The following is a 17,728-nucleotide window of genomic DNA, read 5'->3' on the forward strand; positions in this document are numbered from 1 at the left end:
TTTAGAACTAGATACTATACAATATGTATGCCAAATACCACCCCAATTCCCCTTTCTTGTGTGCGGGAATTCCCCTTTCGGCATTGAAATTAAGTGTGAGAGAGTCATCACTACACACATAAACAACAGAAACAATTTAAAAACAAGACTATGACACGCAACCACTCACACACGAGGCTATACTATTTATCCTTTTCTCTATATAGAATAGGACAAGACAAACAATAGCTTGACTCTCGCTACACTTCGCATTGATGTTTGTCGTCTCACGAGTTCAACTCTCGGTCGACCTGTCAATATTCCTTTTTGCCTCGGACGTAATCATTAATAGAATGTTGTGTGGTTTTGACCATGAAGAAAACCTTAAGAAGTCACATTTATATCATTTTAGAGAGATCGTTTTGAATAATTTTGAGTTAAACAAGCGAGCAGCAACTTGTTTTCATGAACGGCCGATCAGCGCTTGTTTACTATAGTAACGCGATTCCCAGCCAACAGCAAAATGGCGGATATTTTTCTCATCGAGGCCGCTGGTTGGTTAGCCAATAAGAGCACCGTACGGTTTCCATTGGGTAAATTCCTTGGGTGAAACACATCAAAAAGTAAATATTGAAGAGTTCTATAAAGAAATTACACATCATGTTTCACGTGTGTGTTTGGTTTATCAAATTTGCCTAGACATTTTATCTTGTTGGCTCATGATTCATTCAGTGGTATTTCTTTGATTACAGATAGTTATTCTTACTTTAAGATATGATAAGATATAAGATGAACTTTATTCATCTTGAAAAATGGAAATTACATTGTGTTTACAAGAAGAAGTTTGATCTTCAGTAACAGGCCCTGATCTTACTTACTTACTTAATCCTCTTCGGGCCTTGAGGCACATAGGGCATCCACCAGACATCTCCATTTTTTGCGATCGGCTGCTTTTGCGGTGGCTGTATTCCAGGACAGGCCTGCTTCCTTTAATTCTTTCTCCATGGTCCTTCGCCAGGTTTCTTTGGGTCTTCCCCGCTTTCTCTTCCCATCTGCTGTCCAGTACAAGGCTGTCTTGGGAAGTGACCCTTTTTCCATTCTGGCCACATGACCCAGCCAACGCCATCTTCTTCTTTTTATTTGGCTATCAATGCTAGTGCAGTCAGCTTTCTTTAATAGATCCACTGTTCTTATTTTTGTAGGCCAAAATAAATTAAAAATTCTTTTTAAACACTTGTTCTGAAAGGCTTCTAGTTTCTGTATTAAGGAGGATGTCATTTTCCAGCTTTCATGTCCATAAAGCAGTACACTTAAAACATTGCTCTTGTATATTTTCAGCTTTGTTTTTCTCATTATTTGCTTTGATTTCCAAAAGTTTTTCAGCATGCCGAAAGCCTGGTTTGCCTTTTGAATTCTGTGCTTGATATCGTGTTCTGCATTTCCGTCGTCTGTTATTTTGGATCCGAGGTAGGAGAACTCTGTTACCTCTTCAATTATATGTTCATCTATCCTAATTTCACTGTCATGTTTTGGATTCACCCTAATGTACACAGTCTTATCGAAATTTATTTTCAGTCCAATTTTCGAGGCGTTCTTGTGTAGTACGTTTAGTTTCTCTGAGGCGTCTCTGTGTGTACTGGAAACTAACGCGATATCATCTGCGTAGTCTATATCTTCCAGAAAAGATGTCAGTGTCCAGCGAATGCCTCTCTTCTTACCATCAATTGTATTTTTCATGAGCCAGTCTAGAACCAGGATAAACAGAAGCGGGGAGAGTATGCAGCCTTGTTTTACACCAATTGTTACATTAAAGCTGTCTGTTAAATTGTTACCACAGATCACTTGGCATTGGTAGTTGCTGTACATTGCTTTGATTAGGTTGACTATCTTCATCGGTATACCATAATGGTGGAGTATTTTCCACAGGGACTCTCTGTGTAAGCTGTCAAAGGCTTTTTCAAAATCGACAAAAATGGTGTAGAGGGGGCTGTTCCATTCAATGCTTTGCTCCAGGATTTGTCTCAGGGTAAATATGTGGTCACTACATGACTTCCCTTTTCTGAACCCTGCCTGCTCTTTTCTAAGAATGTTTTCAATGTGAGGTGAGATTCTTTTCAGAAGGATTCTATTAAAAATTTTGCTCGTTACGGACAGGAGTGTGATTCCACGCCAGTTAGCACAATTTCCTAGGTCTCCTTTCTTGGCTACTTTGTGGATGATGCCTTTCTGCCAATCCTCGGGTATTTCTTCCTTTTCCCAAATGTTGGTGAACAATTTACTGAGAATTTTGGACATTTCTTGCGAGTTCGCTTTAAGCATTTCCGCAGTGATTTTGTCAATACCTGGGGCCTTGCCATTTTTTTGTTGTTGTATTGCCTCGTGCACCTCATGCTCAGTGATTGGACCAAGATTAACCTCTACGTCCATTTCTGCTTCTGGGATATCTGTGTAAGAAGATGGGTCTGGTCTGTTCAGAAGGTTTGCGAAATATTCTCTCCATCTTTCAATTTTCTCCTTTTCGTCTGTGATGACACTACCATCTTGGGATTTTAATGGTTTCTCTTGACCATAACTTCTGTTTCCCGAGAGCTTTTTTGTGATTTTGTATAGTGTTTGTGTGTCTTGTCTTACAGCTGCATTTTCTGCTTCAGTTGCTAAATTTTCTGCAAAATCTCTTTTGTCTTTCCTTGTGGATTTTTTCACTTCTTTATCCTTCAATGAGTATTCACTGGATAGCCTTTCTTTCAGTCGGGGGGATTTAGCATTCAGGAGATTTAGTTTGATTGATTTTCTTTGGTTAATGAGCTCCCATGACCTTGCTGATATCCAATTCTCTGTATTGGATTTATTGTGTCCTAAGTGTTCAGTGGCACTTTCCTGCATGACGTGGTTGAAATCTTGGATTGTCATGTTTGTAATATCTTGTATTGCACTGAATTTGTTTCTTACTGAGATATTGAAATTGTTTTGGATATCTGGGATTTTCAATTTATCTGTGTTGAAACGTTTCTCCTTCTGTTTTGCTATTTTTGTTTTCATCAATTTAGTAGAGATTTTGGCTGTGACAAGATGGTGGTCACTTCCAATGTCTGCCAATCGTCTGACTCTGACATCGTTTAAGCTGCTCTTCCATTTTCTGTTGATAATTATATGGTCTATCTGACTTTCTGTTTTCCCATCTGGTGATTTCCATGTCAATTTGTGGATGTTTTTGTGTGGGAAGAAAGTTCCACCAATAATGAAGTTGTGTTCTTCACAAAATTCTGCCAGTCTGCTTCCATTGTTGTTTATTACCCCTATGCCCTCCTTTCCAACGGACTGATTTGTTTGTGTATTGCCAACTCTAGCATTAAGGTCTCCGATGATCATGAGCATATCATGTCTTGGAATGTTTTCAACGGCCATTCTTAGAATATCGTAAAATTCTTCTTTGTTTTCTTCATCTGAATCCTCTGTAGGTGCGTAGCATGTGAGGATTGATAGCTTGGTGTATTTTGAGTTGTGTCTTGTGTATAAAAGTCTTTCACTTATCGGTTTCCATTCCAATAGTGACTTGTTGTTTTGCCTGGCTATCAAGAGGGCAACACCTTCTCTGTGTTGGTCATCCTTTCGTCCTGACCAAATGATCAGGTCGCCATTTGAGAGTTGGTGCTTCCCAGCTCCTGTCCATCTTGCCTCTGATATGCCTAGCAAATCGATCTTGTAGTTCAACATCTCGCGCTGGGCTTGTGCCAGTTTTCCTGTTTGATATAGGGTCCTAACATTCCAGCACGAGACATTGAGCTTGCGTTTTGGTGACAACAGATCTGCAATCTGGTCGGGGGCGTCCTTTCGGCTTTGACCTCCTACCGTCATGAAGCCAGTATTCTGGTCCTCTTCTCTGCTGCCGCCGGTTGTGGATTTACGTCTGGTTTCTGTTTCTGTAACAGTTTGCTTTTTATGAGGTGGGTTGTTAACCCTACGCTCAACCCCCATTCCTGGAGGGCCCTGATCACTTAATCTAAACCTTCTACGGGTTATATACTTTAGATTTTGTCCAAGAAAAAAATATATTCTGTAGCTCTTTCATCATAGCCAGGACTATGCCCCCTTATATTTTACATTTCATACAGACTTTTAGTCACGTAGTGGACATCAAAGTTCTGTTTATTTCTACAAATTTGTTTTGTGCCATCATTGCACGTCCTGAGTCTGAATTGTCTTGGTTTACTTACATTGTATGATTTTGCATATTTCCATGCGCATTTAGGTCAGTTATTTTCAAAATCATGAATTAGTAAATAAAATGGGAATGTGGAAGGGGAGAGAAAGGATATACTAAATTTCACTACTTTTGGTTGTCACAAATTTAATGAATGGCAATGATAGATTTGCCCATTGGATAAATTATATATATATATATATATATATATATATATGGCATACTGTAAATCGTGTGAAATTTTGTTTGTTAAAATGTGTAGTAGTAATAGTAATGAAGATTATTTTTTTAAGATCTATTTTTTTATATAGTTTGAAGAAGATTCAGCCTCTTTTATGAAAACTGGATTATGATAAAAATTCAATTTTGGTCTGGTTTTACTTTTCCGGATGAACTAACTGGTTTAGGGAAGTTTGACTGGTCCTAGAATACTTAAGCAGACTGTAATGTAAATTTAAATCAGACACTAATGTTTTGTAGTTAACTTTTCTGCCATGGCATAAGTACTTCATCAAGGTCAGTGGAACCATTAACAAGTTTCCATTAAACCAGACTTGTCCATGGTGGAAATATGAGGAAAACTATTAATTTGGTTCCAACTGCAGAACTATATTATAAGCAATGTTAATCATTCAATGCTTTTGTAACAAAAATTTTGGAGCAAGAGCTCATATGAATATGAAGGACTCCGTAGTATTACTTAATCCTGTCAAGCTCAAACTGTTAATTTAGCAATCTATTACTTCTGGCTCTTCTCTCTCTCTCTCTCTCTCTCTCTCTCTCTCTCTCTCTCTCTCTCTCTCTCTCTCTCTCTCTCTCTCTCTCTCTCTCTCTCTCTCTCTCTCTCTCTCTCTCTCTCTCTCTCTCTCTCTCTCTCTAAAAATAATTTAGTAGGTCATAGTATAGCTTAATTTCAATGAGTGCAAGCAGATGTTGCTAATTTTAGTTTTAAAAGAGGGGGAAAATACAATTTAACATTCCCCTTCAAATTCCTTTTAGAACTGACCTTGTTGTCCACATTCCATGGTATGTCATTGAATCGGGTGTTAATTTTATTTGTGAAAATAAGAATGGCTCAAAATACACAGCGAAAATTGCTAAAATCTAAGAAATTGGAAATGTGAAAGGTTGCTTAATTTATATTGAGCTACCCATCCTTTGTATGTTTTATAATGGTTTAAGAATTGAAGTATTCAATCTTTCAAGGTTATGTCCAACTTACACTTATCAAAAATTACTATTGTGAAACATAAATCGTCTCCTCTTTAGTGGTTATGATATGTGAATGGGTTTTTGAGTTTTATATTTAGTTTTCTTATTATTGACAGGCTGATGATGAGCACTACATTCCCCGATCAGTGTTGCTGGACCTTGAGCCTAGAGTTATCAACACCATCATGAACTCCCCGTACTCCAATCTGTACAACCCAGAGAATGTCTATCTCTCCAAACATGGAGGTGGAGCTGGAAATAACTGGGCCAGTGGTTACAGTCAGGTAGGTTTACATTGTCAAAACCACTTTTAATCAAATATAAAATAGATAAAGATGAACATTTTAAATTGAATTTTATTGAAACAAAGAGATTTTAGATAAAGGGATGAAAAATAATGACCGTCTCCACTAGACTGAAACCTTTTGATGTCAAGTTCAGCATGATATATAAAAACCTTTGGCTTCTAATCTAAATTAGACCAGTTTTTATGTTCTCTGGGTTGGGTAATATTTTGATATTATATATTTTGATTTTTTTCTTTTTCGTGAATTTATTTTAATTGTCTCTCAAAAACACCATTGTGATCCGGTCCGTGCAGTTCTCATGTATTTTAGGTTTATGGTTAGAAAAAAAAATGATTTAAAGTAAAGGCATAGCTTCTTATTATATTCATTTGATTTTAGGCAGAGCGGCTTTATGATGAGATCTTTGACATCATTGACAGAGAGGCAGATGGCAGTGACAGCCTAGAGGTTTGTGTCAGATCAATTTTTTTTTTTTGGGTAAATTTGTTTGATCCGTAATGAAGGCTTTTCAATGTGCCTTGCCATTGATCAAATCAATGGGAGCAATTTTTAAGGGCGATCTTATCAGTGGATCAAATTTTGATGTACTTATTGGAGGACTATTTTATGATCTACTAATTGTGATTATTGCTGTCTATTTTCCTTTCTTTTCATGTCTTCCATTTAGATTTCAAATGATATATTTTCTTTTTGATTCCTAATAGGACCCTGGTATTTTATTACATTTTTTTTTTTCTGTCAGCACAAAATAAGATGCAACTGTCCTCTCCCAGAATGAGCAGCCCAAAAAAAGATAAATTGATGGGTGAAATCCTGGTATTAGTGAGATAGTCCACATATTGAGCTAGTGATACCAAGGCTCCGGTCTAGAACAAGAAAATTCCGGGTTCCGGGCAACTTCCGTCAAATTCCCGTGAGGTCAATTTGATCCATGGATACCCCCCCTCCAACCACCACATCATCATCGCTGCCACTACTACTACTACAACCACCATCACCATATCATTGCTACCACAACTACAATAGACCTGTAAATTCTCAGTCAATTTGTCAAATTCAAATATTTAAAAGACAAGAAAGAAAAAAGTGGAGAAAGAAATAGATAATTCACAAATCGTAGTCGAATGACCGTAAGGTAATTAGGAGTGGTCCATAATGCTACGCATAGCTCATGGGAGCCGTTTATATTAACGATGGATATATTGCCAAGTCTAAGCGGCGCTTTTTAGCATTGGCGTGACTGAACACATCCCAGTGTTATTTCACACAGCCTTCGTTAAATTATTTTTTCACTTTCCAACCTGTCGTGATCCCAACGGTAGCCAATTTTAACTGAGCCACCGAGCGATAAATTTCACTGTTTCATCTAAGCCAACATTGGCCACATTTACAAGCTGGGTTTTAAAAGTATAAAAAAAGTAAAACGCGAATGCCGGAAGTGTTTTATGTAGACACCATTAACATCTCTAGTAGATGATAACACCTTTAAATCGAAAGTTAGGTAGGATAGATTGCTACAAGCACATTTCGATCCGATTGCCTCACGTTGTAAACAAACTGGTTGACCGTTTCTTCACTGATTGGGTACCTGATTATAAGGAATAATGGTAAGTAGCCTAATTAATTCCCGTGCAAATCAGGACGTTTTCTGCCATTGCTTTGCTCAAGCGAGCTTGCTGTTTAGTGTGGTGATTTACCTTCATTTCGATTCTTTGGATTTTTCCGCTACGCCTGCCGAAGTTTCTTCATGATAATTCACTTCTACTTAATAATTCAGTGTATTGGCCAGAAGTCATATTTATTTAAGTTTTTTTTTTCTGTCATTAACTGATTGAAAATCAAGTTTGCTCATTGCTACATTATTCTAATGTTCTCACAATGCCTGAGCTGTTCATGGATCGCAATTCAGATTTGTCGAGCATCGATAAAGATGTGAGGAATAAATTCAATTGGTCATGGCTAGAAGTTAAAGATGATAATGGTGATTATTTTTCAGACTATGTCAGAAAAATTCCAGAGGCAGGAATATGACTTTGATGAAGTCATCTTTACCTATATGAATGACATGCTTATTTAGCATTCCTTCTACTACATCAAATTATGGCAGTCATACTTCCAGTAAGAAATAACACCCACTATTTTAATGTATTGTATTTATCACTCTCCTCTCCAATGATGCCCTTATTTTTAAAAAAATAATTGAATCTTCAGTTTGTCGAAGAGTTTCAGTCAATTTTTATAGAGCTCATTTACAGGTCTAACTACAACCACCACCACTACATCCTCATCACTGCCACTGCTACTACAAACACCAACACCACATCATTACCACTGCACCACCACCACATCATCACTACCACTACTACAACCACCACCACCACATCACCATCACTACCATAACGACAACCACCACCACCCACCACTACATCATCATCACTACCACTACTACTAAAACCATCACTACCACCACCGTTACAACCACCACATCATCACTACCACTACTACCGCAACCACCACATCATCATCAATACCTCTACTACTACAATCACCATTACCACCACCACATCACTGCCACTACTACTACAACCACCAACATCACATCATTATTACTACTATTACAACCACTACCACCACTACTACTACCACATCATCTGAACTAACACTACTACAACCACCACCACCACATCATCACTACAGCTGCAGCTACAACCAACAGCATATCATCACTGCCACTACTACTGCAACCACCACAACCACATCGTCATCTCTACCACGACTACTGCAACCACACCACCATATCATCATAACTACAACTACTACTACTACTCCTACCACTACTAAGAGCTTTAGGTGGGTTTTCTGATGGGGGGGGGGGGGGGGGGGAGCGGAGGGGGGCACCCTGAACAAATCCTTCATTGTGGTGACAACTATTATTATATTTTTAATTAGGGAGAGAGAAAGAGATTTTTTAATCTTCTAATTTAAATGCCATCTTAATTCATATGCCAGTTGAAACAAAAACTTCCGCATATTCATTTCCATATTTTTTATTTCTGACTCTTTTTCAGATTTTTTTTCATCGACATTCAATATTTTTTCTCATAAATTTCGATTTAAAAATTGCTTGGTTATTTATTATTCATTAATGTAGTTTTGTGCAAGAGTATTCCACTCAAAATAAAGCCTCATGACCAAACATTTTTTTTTTTTAATTCAAAAGTCAAGGGAAACAACCAGACCTTTCACTACTTTCAATTGAGAGTTAATTCATTGGTGGTGCCTTTTAGTTTGAGTTGAAAAGAAGACTTTGTCATTTCCGATTGTTATCACTAAGTTAATTTGATCTTTTGTTATGCACATAAACTTACACATGACATGTGTGTGCACAAACTCACACACACTCACCGTTTGTTACATGGTCATTGTAATAAGAGGTGAAATCAAGTTAATGAATTGGAGTGAAAGAGACTGAGGAGAAAATTCAGAAAGGCTTGTACTTACACACTGCACAATCAGTTGATACTTGTGTGTTATTTCAGTCTTTCCTTTAAGTTTACCTTTAAGACAAATTTCACCAAGGGATGGATAAAAGGAATTTTATTCATTTTATATTTTTATATATTATATATTTTCATAAACGAGATCATTTTTATTGTATTTGATGTTAATATTAGTAGCGTATCGACAATATTTATATTTATTTATATAACAGGTGACTCAGGTTTTTTGTCCACCACATACTTATATTATTATATTTATCATTGTCTTTGCTTCCTCTGTTTCTCAACTTTTCTCAGGGTTTTGTAGTATGTCACTCTATTGCTGGGGGTACAGGTTCTGGAATGGGATCATACATCCTAGAAAGACTTAATGACAGGTGAGAATGGGACCCAGTTTTCTTGTTTCTTGTATTTCTGTTGCTTTGTTTCCTTTATATTTAAAATTCCCTATTTCACAATACTTTTTGTCCTTGTTTTGGAATTAGACTACTTGGATTTTGCCCTTGTCTGACAAGGTTCCTTTTCCAGGAGGAAAATTGATTATTTTCTTTGGTTTTTTTTTTTTTTTTTTTTTTTTTTTTTTCAGGAATTGAATTTTTCCCCATGGTAAATCATTCCTTATTACATTTAAATATGTCTATTGAGAGTCTATAATAATTTGAGTGTGTCTTTGCTTGGATTCAGTACCTGTGCCATAGTCTCAGACAATACACAGGGGCAGATTTTGCTCTTGGATTGTCTTCTGTTCCTCGTTTGAAGACCAGTATCCTTGTCTTTCTTTTTCTTAAATGTTAAGTGAAAACAACTTGACTATATCATTTATTTTTTTTGACCATCCATCTTCTTTTTTAATGGTACTGAAATTACCTCAAAGTGTCACAAGCGCCACAAAAGTCATAAAAACAATAAAACAAACAAAAATCATCTCCATATTTAGGCCTGAAACACAGGTATATACACCCATAGGATATACATGATACTGTTTATCTTTTCTTTTTCTTCGTGGCTCCATGGTATCTAGAGATGTCGAACAGATAGTATAAAAAGATTACGCCCTTTTGCAAAGGCTCCATATAAGATCCCATTGCCTAGGCATTCCATGAAGGAATATAGGTAATCCATCAAACAGGATATCTGATGTCAACAGGAATCACCCATGTTGTCCAAATGAGCAAATTGGGGGTTAATAATCTTGCCCAAGGAAAAAAAATGAAAGGCCTGAAGCGGGGCTCAAACCTGGGACTCTCCTGATCACCACAGTATAAAGTATTCAATAAAACAGACTATTCATATTTTAAATTATTATATGTTTTTTTGGAGGTCCCTTTCAGATTGCTGATTGTCCTTACTATCTTGCATATTTTATATCCCATGACACAGATTCCCTAAAAAATTGACACAGACATATTCAGTGTTCCCCAATGTGGATGAAATATCAGACGTTGTGGTTCAGCCATACAACTCCTTGTTGACGTTGAAGAGACTTACACAAAATGCAGATTGTGTGGTGCGTATCTAGCTTGCTCTCAAATGGCATTGTTTTTTTATATTTTTGCAAGGTTCTACTCAACTATTAACAGTGAAATAATTTTTTTTCCCTACATATTGTTTTTACGTCCCAAGAGAATCTTTTCCTCAGAGAAACTCTGGATAATTGCACCAACTGTATAATATTTGATTCGAATGTTTTCCCCAGCAGTATATGAAAAGGGGAGGGAAGAGAGAGGAGGCGGACATTTTGATTTTGGTTTGTCATATATGTGTATTTATCCTACATCTTAAATAATCCATAATGCTTAATGTCAGAATTTTAGACCTTGACATGGGTTGTCATAGATATAGTTTTTAACTATTTAATTTTTTTCTCTACCTTACAGGTTGTGCTTGATAATACAGCATTGAACAGAATTGCTGCAGACAGGCTCCATATTGATACACCAACTTTTGCACAAGTCAATCAGCTGGTAAGCATTTCCCTAATTATCGAGCTATCCGTCTATTTATTATCTTTTCTTGGTGTGAATTCACCCATAAAATCTTTATTGTTTTTGTGGAAATTGTTTTTCAGTATTTTACTACTGCTGAAAGTCTATTCCCTTTATTTTAATTTTTTTTCTTTTCGGAAATGATTATTGAAATGTCTTCCAATTATTATTATTATTATTATTATTATTATTATTATTATTATTATTATTATTATTATTATTATTATTATTATTATTATTATTATTATTATTATCATCTTTCATATTTCTGTGTTTGAAGGTATCCACAGTGATGGCAGCATCCACAACAACCCTTCGTTACCCTGGCTACATGAACAATGACCTTATTGGTCTGATTGCTTCACTCATCCCCACACCTCGGTTACATTTCCTAATGACAGGATACACCCCTCTCTCCACAGACTCACAAGTGGGTATTCTTTAATTTCTCTGGTTTAGAAATCGTACTTACGGTAACAACAGAATAGGAAATTTAAATGTTTTTGGAAACTCCTAATATTTGTTTTCATACTGACAATAAATTGAATAGAAATGGAGAGAGTAATGATAATGACAATAATAATACGGTTGGGCGCAGATTTTTTCAAATCACAACCTGTAAGGTAGAGAAAAAAATTAAATAGTTAAAAACTATATCTATGACAACCCATGTCAAGGTCAAATTCTGACATTAAGCATTATGGATTACTGTTTAAGATGTAGGATAAATACATATATATGACAAACCTTAAAATTTCAGGCCATCTCTTTTATTTTAAAACCGATTTATGCTCGTATGATTTGACATGATTATCATTTATGTCGGCCTGTATTTTTTTTGTTTTAATTTTAGATTCACTGCCTTTTGAGAGAAAAGGAAAGACAAAATTAATTCTGAAATGATACCATTACATCAAAATTTCTTTGTTTTTAGGGATTAAAAAAAAAAATCAGTATAATAGTTTAACCACGGTTAATTGACACCCATGGATATAACTTACCTTGTAGCTAGTAGGTGTAGACATCATTAGATGAAGGTTAGGTAATGTTCCATTGCTTCGAATCAGCAGTGTTGGGTATTTGAGAGATTACATCTGTGGTAGGAATGTTAGGTGCTTTATCAAATGTATGAACACAGTCTGAGATCATCTTTGGCTATGATGGTTCATGTCTGAAAACAATTAAAGAAAGAGTGTAATTAATCGGTCATTGGTCTTATTATACTAGTGGCATTTGTGAAGAGAGAGAATCTTAAGTCATCCAAGAGGAATAAGAGCAATATGCATGCTGCAGAGTTAATTTTTATTTCAAAATGTGATCTATAAATGCCACAAATGTTATTTTCAGTTTCAGTAATCAAAATCGGTTGGCTTATGGTGCAAAATTTGAACATTCAAGTCAGAATTACATTTTTATGAAGCACACATCCCGATACATCATGTAACAGGATATTATTATAATTGGTTTTCTTTTATCTCTGAGTCTGCAACTATTAACTTTTATGTTTAAAATAACTCAGCTAAATTTTATTCAGTTATCAATTTGTATCTGCCATTATTTTGACTGCAGGTGGCCAATGTACGTAAGACAACAGTCTTAGATGTCATGAGACGATTATTACAGCCCAAAAATATGATGGTGTCCACACCAGTGCAAAGACAAGGCAGCAATCATTGCTACATTTCCATACTAAATATTATACAAGGAGAGGTGGATCCCACACAGGTACTCATTTTTACTTTTACTCTTTAGCTCATAAGTCTCTCTCTCTCTCTCTCTCTCTCTCTCTCTCTCTCTCTCTCTCTCTCTCTCTCTCTCTCTCTCTCTCTCTCTCTCTCTCTCTCTCTCTCTCTCTCTCTCTCTTTTTCCAACCCTCCCCCCCCCCTCCCTCCTTCCTTTTGTAAAACCCTTTTTTTCCTGTTTATTTTATCACTGCTGGAACCCCATATTTGTATGAGTGACTTGTTTATTTGGCTTTTCTTCCACTTCTAGATTAAGAAATAACACTTGCAATGTTAATCACTCTCCTGTCTTATACTGCAATCATTTATTTTAACTCATGTCTTCGGTTTGTCGAAGAATTTCAGTAAATTTTTGTAGAGCTCATTTCTTGAAATTCTGATTTTTATGTAATTGGGTTTTTTGGGGGATTTTTTGTTTTGATTTTTGTTTTGCTTGTATTTGTGGACCAAACTGAGCCATGAAGGCTGCAGGAATCAGGGTTAATTCTCACAATTTCGAAGTCTAGTTGGATGCAAATTGTCATTACTTCACTTGATTTCTAGAAAAATGAAAATAGAGTTTGTTTTTTCCTCTCCCTGTTGGATCTAAGTTCAATTATTGTACATGCTGAAAATTGCTTGTGATTTTGTTGACTGCATCTTTTTTTTTTCAGTTTTAGAATTGACAGCAGTATTCAATGTAAAAGTGCTTTCTTTTATCAAATGTAAAATTATTTTCTGAAGGGTTTATCTTTCCTTATATAAAAGCTTGTATTTTAATAAAACTTTCCTTTTTATATATTTTTTTTCTCAAAAGGTCCATAAAAGTCTTCAAAGAATAAGAGAAAGAAAACTTGCCCAATTTATTCCCTGGGGCCCTGCAAGTATCCAGGTGGCACTCTCCAGGAAGTCTCCGTATATCCAGACAGCACACAGAGTTAGTGGGTTGATGTTAGCAAACCACACCAACATCTCGCATGTAAGTTAGATTGTTTTAACTAATAATGATAATTCTTTCATCTGGACCCATTCTTATGATGGCGAACTAGCATTAAGTGACTTGAAAAAACCACTTATGTGAGCTGACCAAGTAAGTCACAAACTTAATCATGGCTTAATTATTGGTAATTTGTTTGATGGGAACTACATTATTTAGACTCAACAAAAATGGCAGCCATTGTTTAGAGATTAAGTGAACTTCGATTCGGAAGGAAAATATGTCGGTATGGGTGACAGAGAGAAAAAAAAAATGACTGTTGATATTGACATTGGCTTTTAAAAAACTTAGACAATTACGAATCGTCGAAATTACACATTTTTGGGAGAAACTAACCAAAAAAAAAAATTACTGATCAGGCTTGCAAGTTGCAGGTAAGAATTTCGCCTGAGAATCGAAAGGTTCTCTTTGAAGAAAAAAAAAAGCTTAGAAAGTATAATGGAGGCAGGTGTTATTCTGCTAGTGTTCTTAATTACTGAAATAATGTGAAAAATGTGTGGCTCATATGAAACAAACTTTCTTTTTATTTTTTAATCCATTCAATTCATACTTGTGATGACGAATCAAGGGAAAGTAATTGTGTTGATTCTGTGACTTGATTCAACATGTGGCAATGGTAAATTAAGTAAGGAAAGTTAAAGTTCAAGATGACTAAATGAAACATAGTCCAAATGGGATGTGGTACTTATTAAATCTTTTACATTGAAAAGTATAAAGACTGATACAAAGGTAATGGCTGTTCCATGGGTACAGTAAAAACGTTCAGATTACATACTTCTCACTTCTCATAGAGTTTGACATTGCAGAGAGTTCTGAATGATAGACACGTGTCCTATCATGAGAGAGCATGGAATCATTAATTTCAGTTTGATACTACAGAAATTTGGGTTTTACTCCAGTTCCATGGGCTTTATGGCTCTGCAGAAGTGAACGGGGGGCAAAGTGGCCGTGTGATTAAGGCATTGCAAGGTGATCTGAAAGGTCCCGGGCTTGAGCCCTGCCTTCAGGCACTTTCGTTTTTTTCCTTGGCAAGATTATTAACCCCCAATTTGCTCATTTGGACAACATGGGTGATTCCTGTTGAGAACAGACATCTGTTTTGATGAATAATCTATATTCCTTCATGGAATGCCTAGGCGATGATATCTTATGATGCTTTGGTGGAAGGGCATAATTATTAGAATTGAACTAGTACTGTTACACAACTTCTATACAAATAGATTGCAGAATAACATTTAATTATTTATTTGATGACTCCTATCTCAAACCTGCTTGGTCAAGTTTTCATATTTCAGCAGTATAATCATTCTCTACGGATAAATGACTGGTTCGTCATGTGGGACCAAATTCATGACAATTTTGAGTTTAATATCAACATCCATGACTAGTTGTTTGTCCATTGAGATATCTAATAATTCTAGGAAAGTGAAGTCATCCAAATAGCAAACATTCTCTTTTTTCTTTTTTGGGGTACTAATCAGTCATTTTGGTATTGGTGGAAAACACCATTGTGCTACCTACCGAAGAACATCTGTAACTGTAAGCACATAGTTATTTTAAAATATTTGGAGAATATAGATTGGACGAATGGAGAATTTAAAAAAAAAATGTCCATCTTTCATTGATAACAAAATTGAAGTAACATTATTTTGAAAAAATATTAACTATTTTGTCACTTTGGCATTGTATCAATATGCTTTTTTTTTTCTTGCCTTAAAATCCTCAAAATGTCCATTTTGTTTTCTGCCAGTTATTTGATAGAATCCTGCGTCAGTATGACAAGCTACGCAAACGTGAGGCCTTTATGGACCAGTTTAAGAAGGAGGCAATGTTTAAAGACAACCTAGACGAATTTGATGACTCCCGTGAATCATTACAGCAGCTGATTAACGAGTACAATGCAGCCACCAGACCTGATTATCCCAGCTGGCGATCTCAGCCCTGATAATTCTTGTATATGTATTATATATTGATCTGGATCATAATGAGACATTCAATTTTGATTGAAATCATCTTGAAAATAGAAAAAAAAAAAAAAAGAATAATGTTATGAGAGACAGGGTGCTTTTCTGAAATCTCTAAATTAACCTTAAGATGAAAGTTCAGATATTTGGTCATGGGAGAGAACAATGCATTATTTGTTACACTATCGTATATATACTTGCAAATCTCACCCAACTTGAGATTATTCATCCAAATTTAGTTTGTTTGTTGCTGTTTTTTGTTGTTTTTTTGTTTTTTTTTGTTAAGGAAATGGTTATTTAGTTATTTTTGAATATATTTATTCATTTATTTGATAAACCTAAATTTAGATTTTTGTAGTTGCAGTGAAACATAGATTACTCAAACATGTTGGGAGTATTCCTAAGTGTTTGAGATGTCTTGGATATTTTGGTGTGTTAGCCTTATTAATTTCACCAACTCACACCAGCATCACTCAGTCTTTTGTATTTATTATTGGAATACATAAAAATCTGTCCCTTTATGATATGGTACTTTTCAACACTTTGAGAGGCTATTCCGGTCATTCTCTAAGTTTTTGAATGATTTGTCATTAATGTCATCATTTTCGAAATATATAGCTGTCATTTTTGTTGAGTATAGCGAAACAAACTTTTTATCCTACTCTCAAATCATCTTTGACATGCAACAAGTTAAAATTAAATTAATGGTCACACAAGAATGTATCCCTTTTGGCATATATTATTTATGGGTGTCTGGATGGAAATTTTTTGTTTATTTGTTTGTTGGTTTTTTGGTTTGTTTTTTTTATTAGTGTGATCTACCGCAAATAGTCAACTCCTCTTGTTGGTCCAAAGGTTTTTGTTCTTTGTCTAAGTGTGTTCCATTGATAATGGATAAAGCAAACCTTGTTTAAAGTCAACCAATCTTTCTGGTCTGGCTGTATTGGGTTAATCAGGATTCCACTGTATTAGTTTAATCATGTTCATTTTTCCTGATGAAAACAAACATAGCATACATGTTGATATTGTGGAGACAAATGTCTTGTCAAAATGTGCTGCATGGTGTGTGGTTTGTTAAAATTTCCTGCTTTGACGGATTTTTTTCCCCATGTAAATGCCACCGACAAGTAGAGACATTTAAGGTCAAGAATCCTGCTTGATTATGTCTGAGAAACAATGAACATTCTACATCAATGTTTCTTGTTTTGTATATATTATGTATTTGTTGGATGAAAAGTACTGAATTGAACCTTAAATAAACTTTTTTAAAAAGAAATTTTGTTTACATATATATGTATTTCTTGAGGAGGCCTTTGACATCCCTCGTGGGCTGGGGAGTTCAGAGCTGCCAACTCTCATTTTTCCCCCGGGATCTTCAGTTTTTTTAAGGGTCATAAATAAATCTAAGCAGGATTTCTAAGATAACATTTTTATTTTTGACGAATTGGTCATGTTTACAAATGTAATGTGACTAATTTGAATATTTAAATATTGTTTAATGGCATATTTCTATAGGACTTAAATTAAAGCATGCTGTTCTTAATAACTTATCATTTTAATAAACCAGAGTAAATTAGAGGAGTCTTGTGCTTTTGGCCTCTAAGAAAAGTCTTGATTACAACAGCAAATGTCCAAAAACTTTGCACTGAATCACTGGGTGGACAGTCCGGTGGGGGGGGGGGGGGGGGGGGGGGGGGGTAATCATAAAATAATCTCGATTTTGCCCAAGATTGTTCTCATGGATGTGGTGTACCAACTAATTACTGGGGTGTGGGGAGCAATTTCTATTTTGGTCCACCTTTGTGTCTTTACCGTGTGGATTTTTGTCTTTGATCCAGGATAAAACTGTTTGGGGTTGGGT

The 17,728-nt window shown here is 35.6% G+C and overlaps 1 protein-coding gene across 2 annotated transcripts in view; it reads left to right on the forward strand.

Moving 5' to 3' along the window:
* The window catches only part of LOC144966575 (tubulin gamma-1 chain), a 21,095-nt gene extending 3,952 nt beyond the window's left edge, over positions 1 to 17,143 (forward strand). The window contains exons 5-13 of one of the 2 annotated variants that reach the window (XM_078903256.1): positions 5,509 to 5,676; positions 6,079 to 6,147; positions 9,498 to 9,577; positions 10,581 to 10,707; positions 11,078 to 11,164; positions 11,466 to 11,615; positions 12,755 to 12,910; positions 13,724 to 13,885; positions 15,654 to 17,143. In XM_078903256.1, coding sequence (XP_078759382.1) covers positions 5,509 to 5,676; positions 6,079 to 6,147; positions 9,498 to 9,577; positions 10,581 to 10,707; positions 11,078 to 11,164; positions 11,466 to 11,615; positions 12,755 to 12,910; positions 13,724 to 13,885; positions 15,654 to 15,848 — 1,194 coding nt within the window. In that variant the 3' untranslated portion in view covers positions 15,849 to 17,143. The remainder of the gene's footprint in view (positions 1 to 5,508; positions 5,677 to 6,078; positions 6,148 to 9,497; positions 9,578 to 10,580; positions 10,708 to 11,077; positions 11,165 to 11,465; positions 11,616 to 12,754; positions 12,911 to 13,723; positions 13,886 to 15,653) is intronic. The other variant, XM_078903257.1, reaches the window with a different exon arrangement.
* Positions 17,144 to 17,728: the final 585 nt, after the last annotated feature.

The sequence above is a fragment of the Berghia stephanieae genome, chromosome 2 (genome assembly GCF_034508935.2).
Source record: "Berghia stephanieae isolate SIO BIC M18660-M18661 chromosome 2, UCSD_Bste_1.3, whole genome shotgun sequence".
In the NCBI taxonomy this organism is placed as follows: domain Eukaryota; kingdom Metazoa; phylum Mollusca; class Gastropoda; order Nudibranchia; family Aeolidiidae; genus Berghia; species Berghia stephanieae.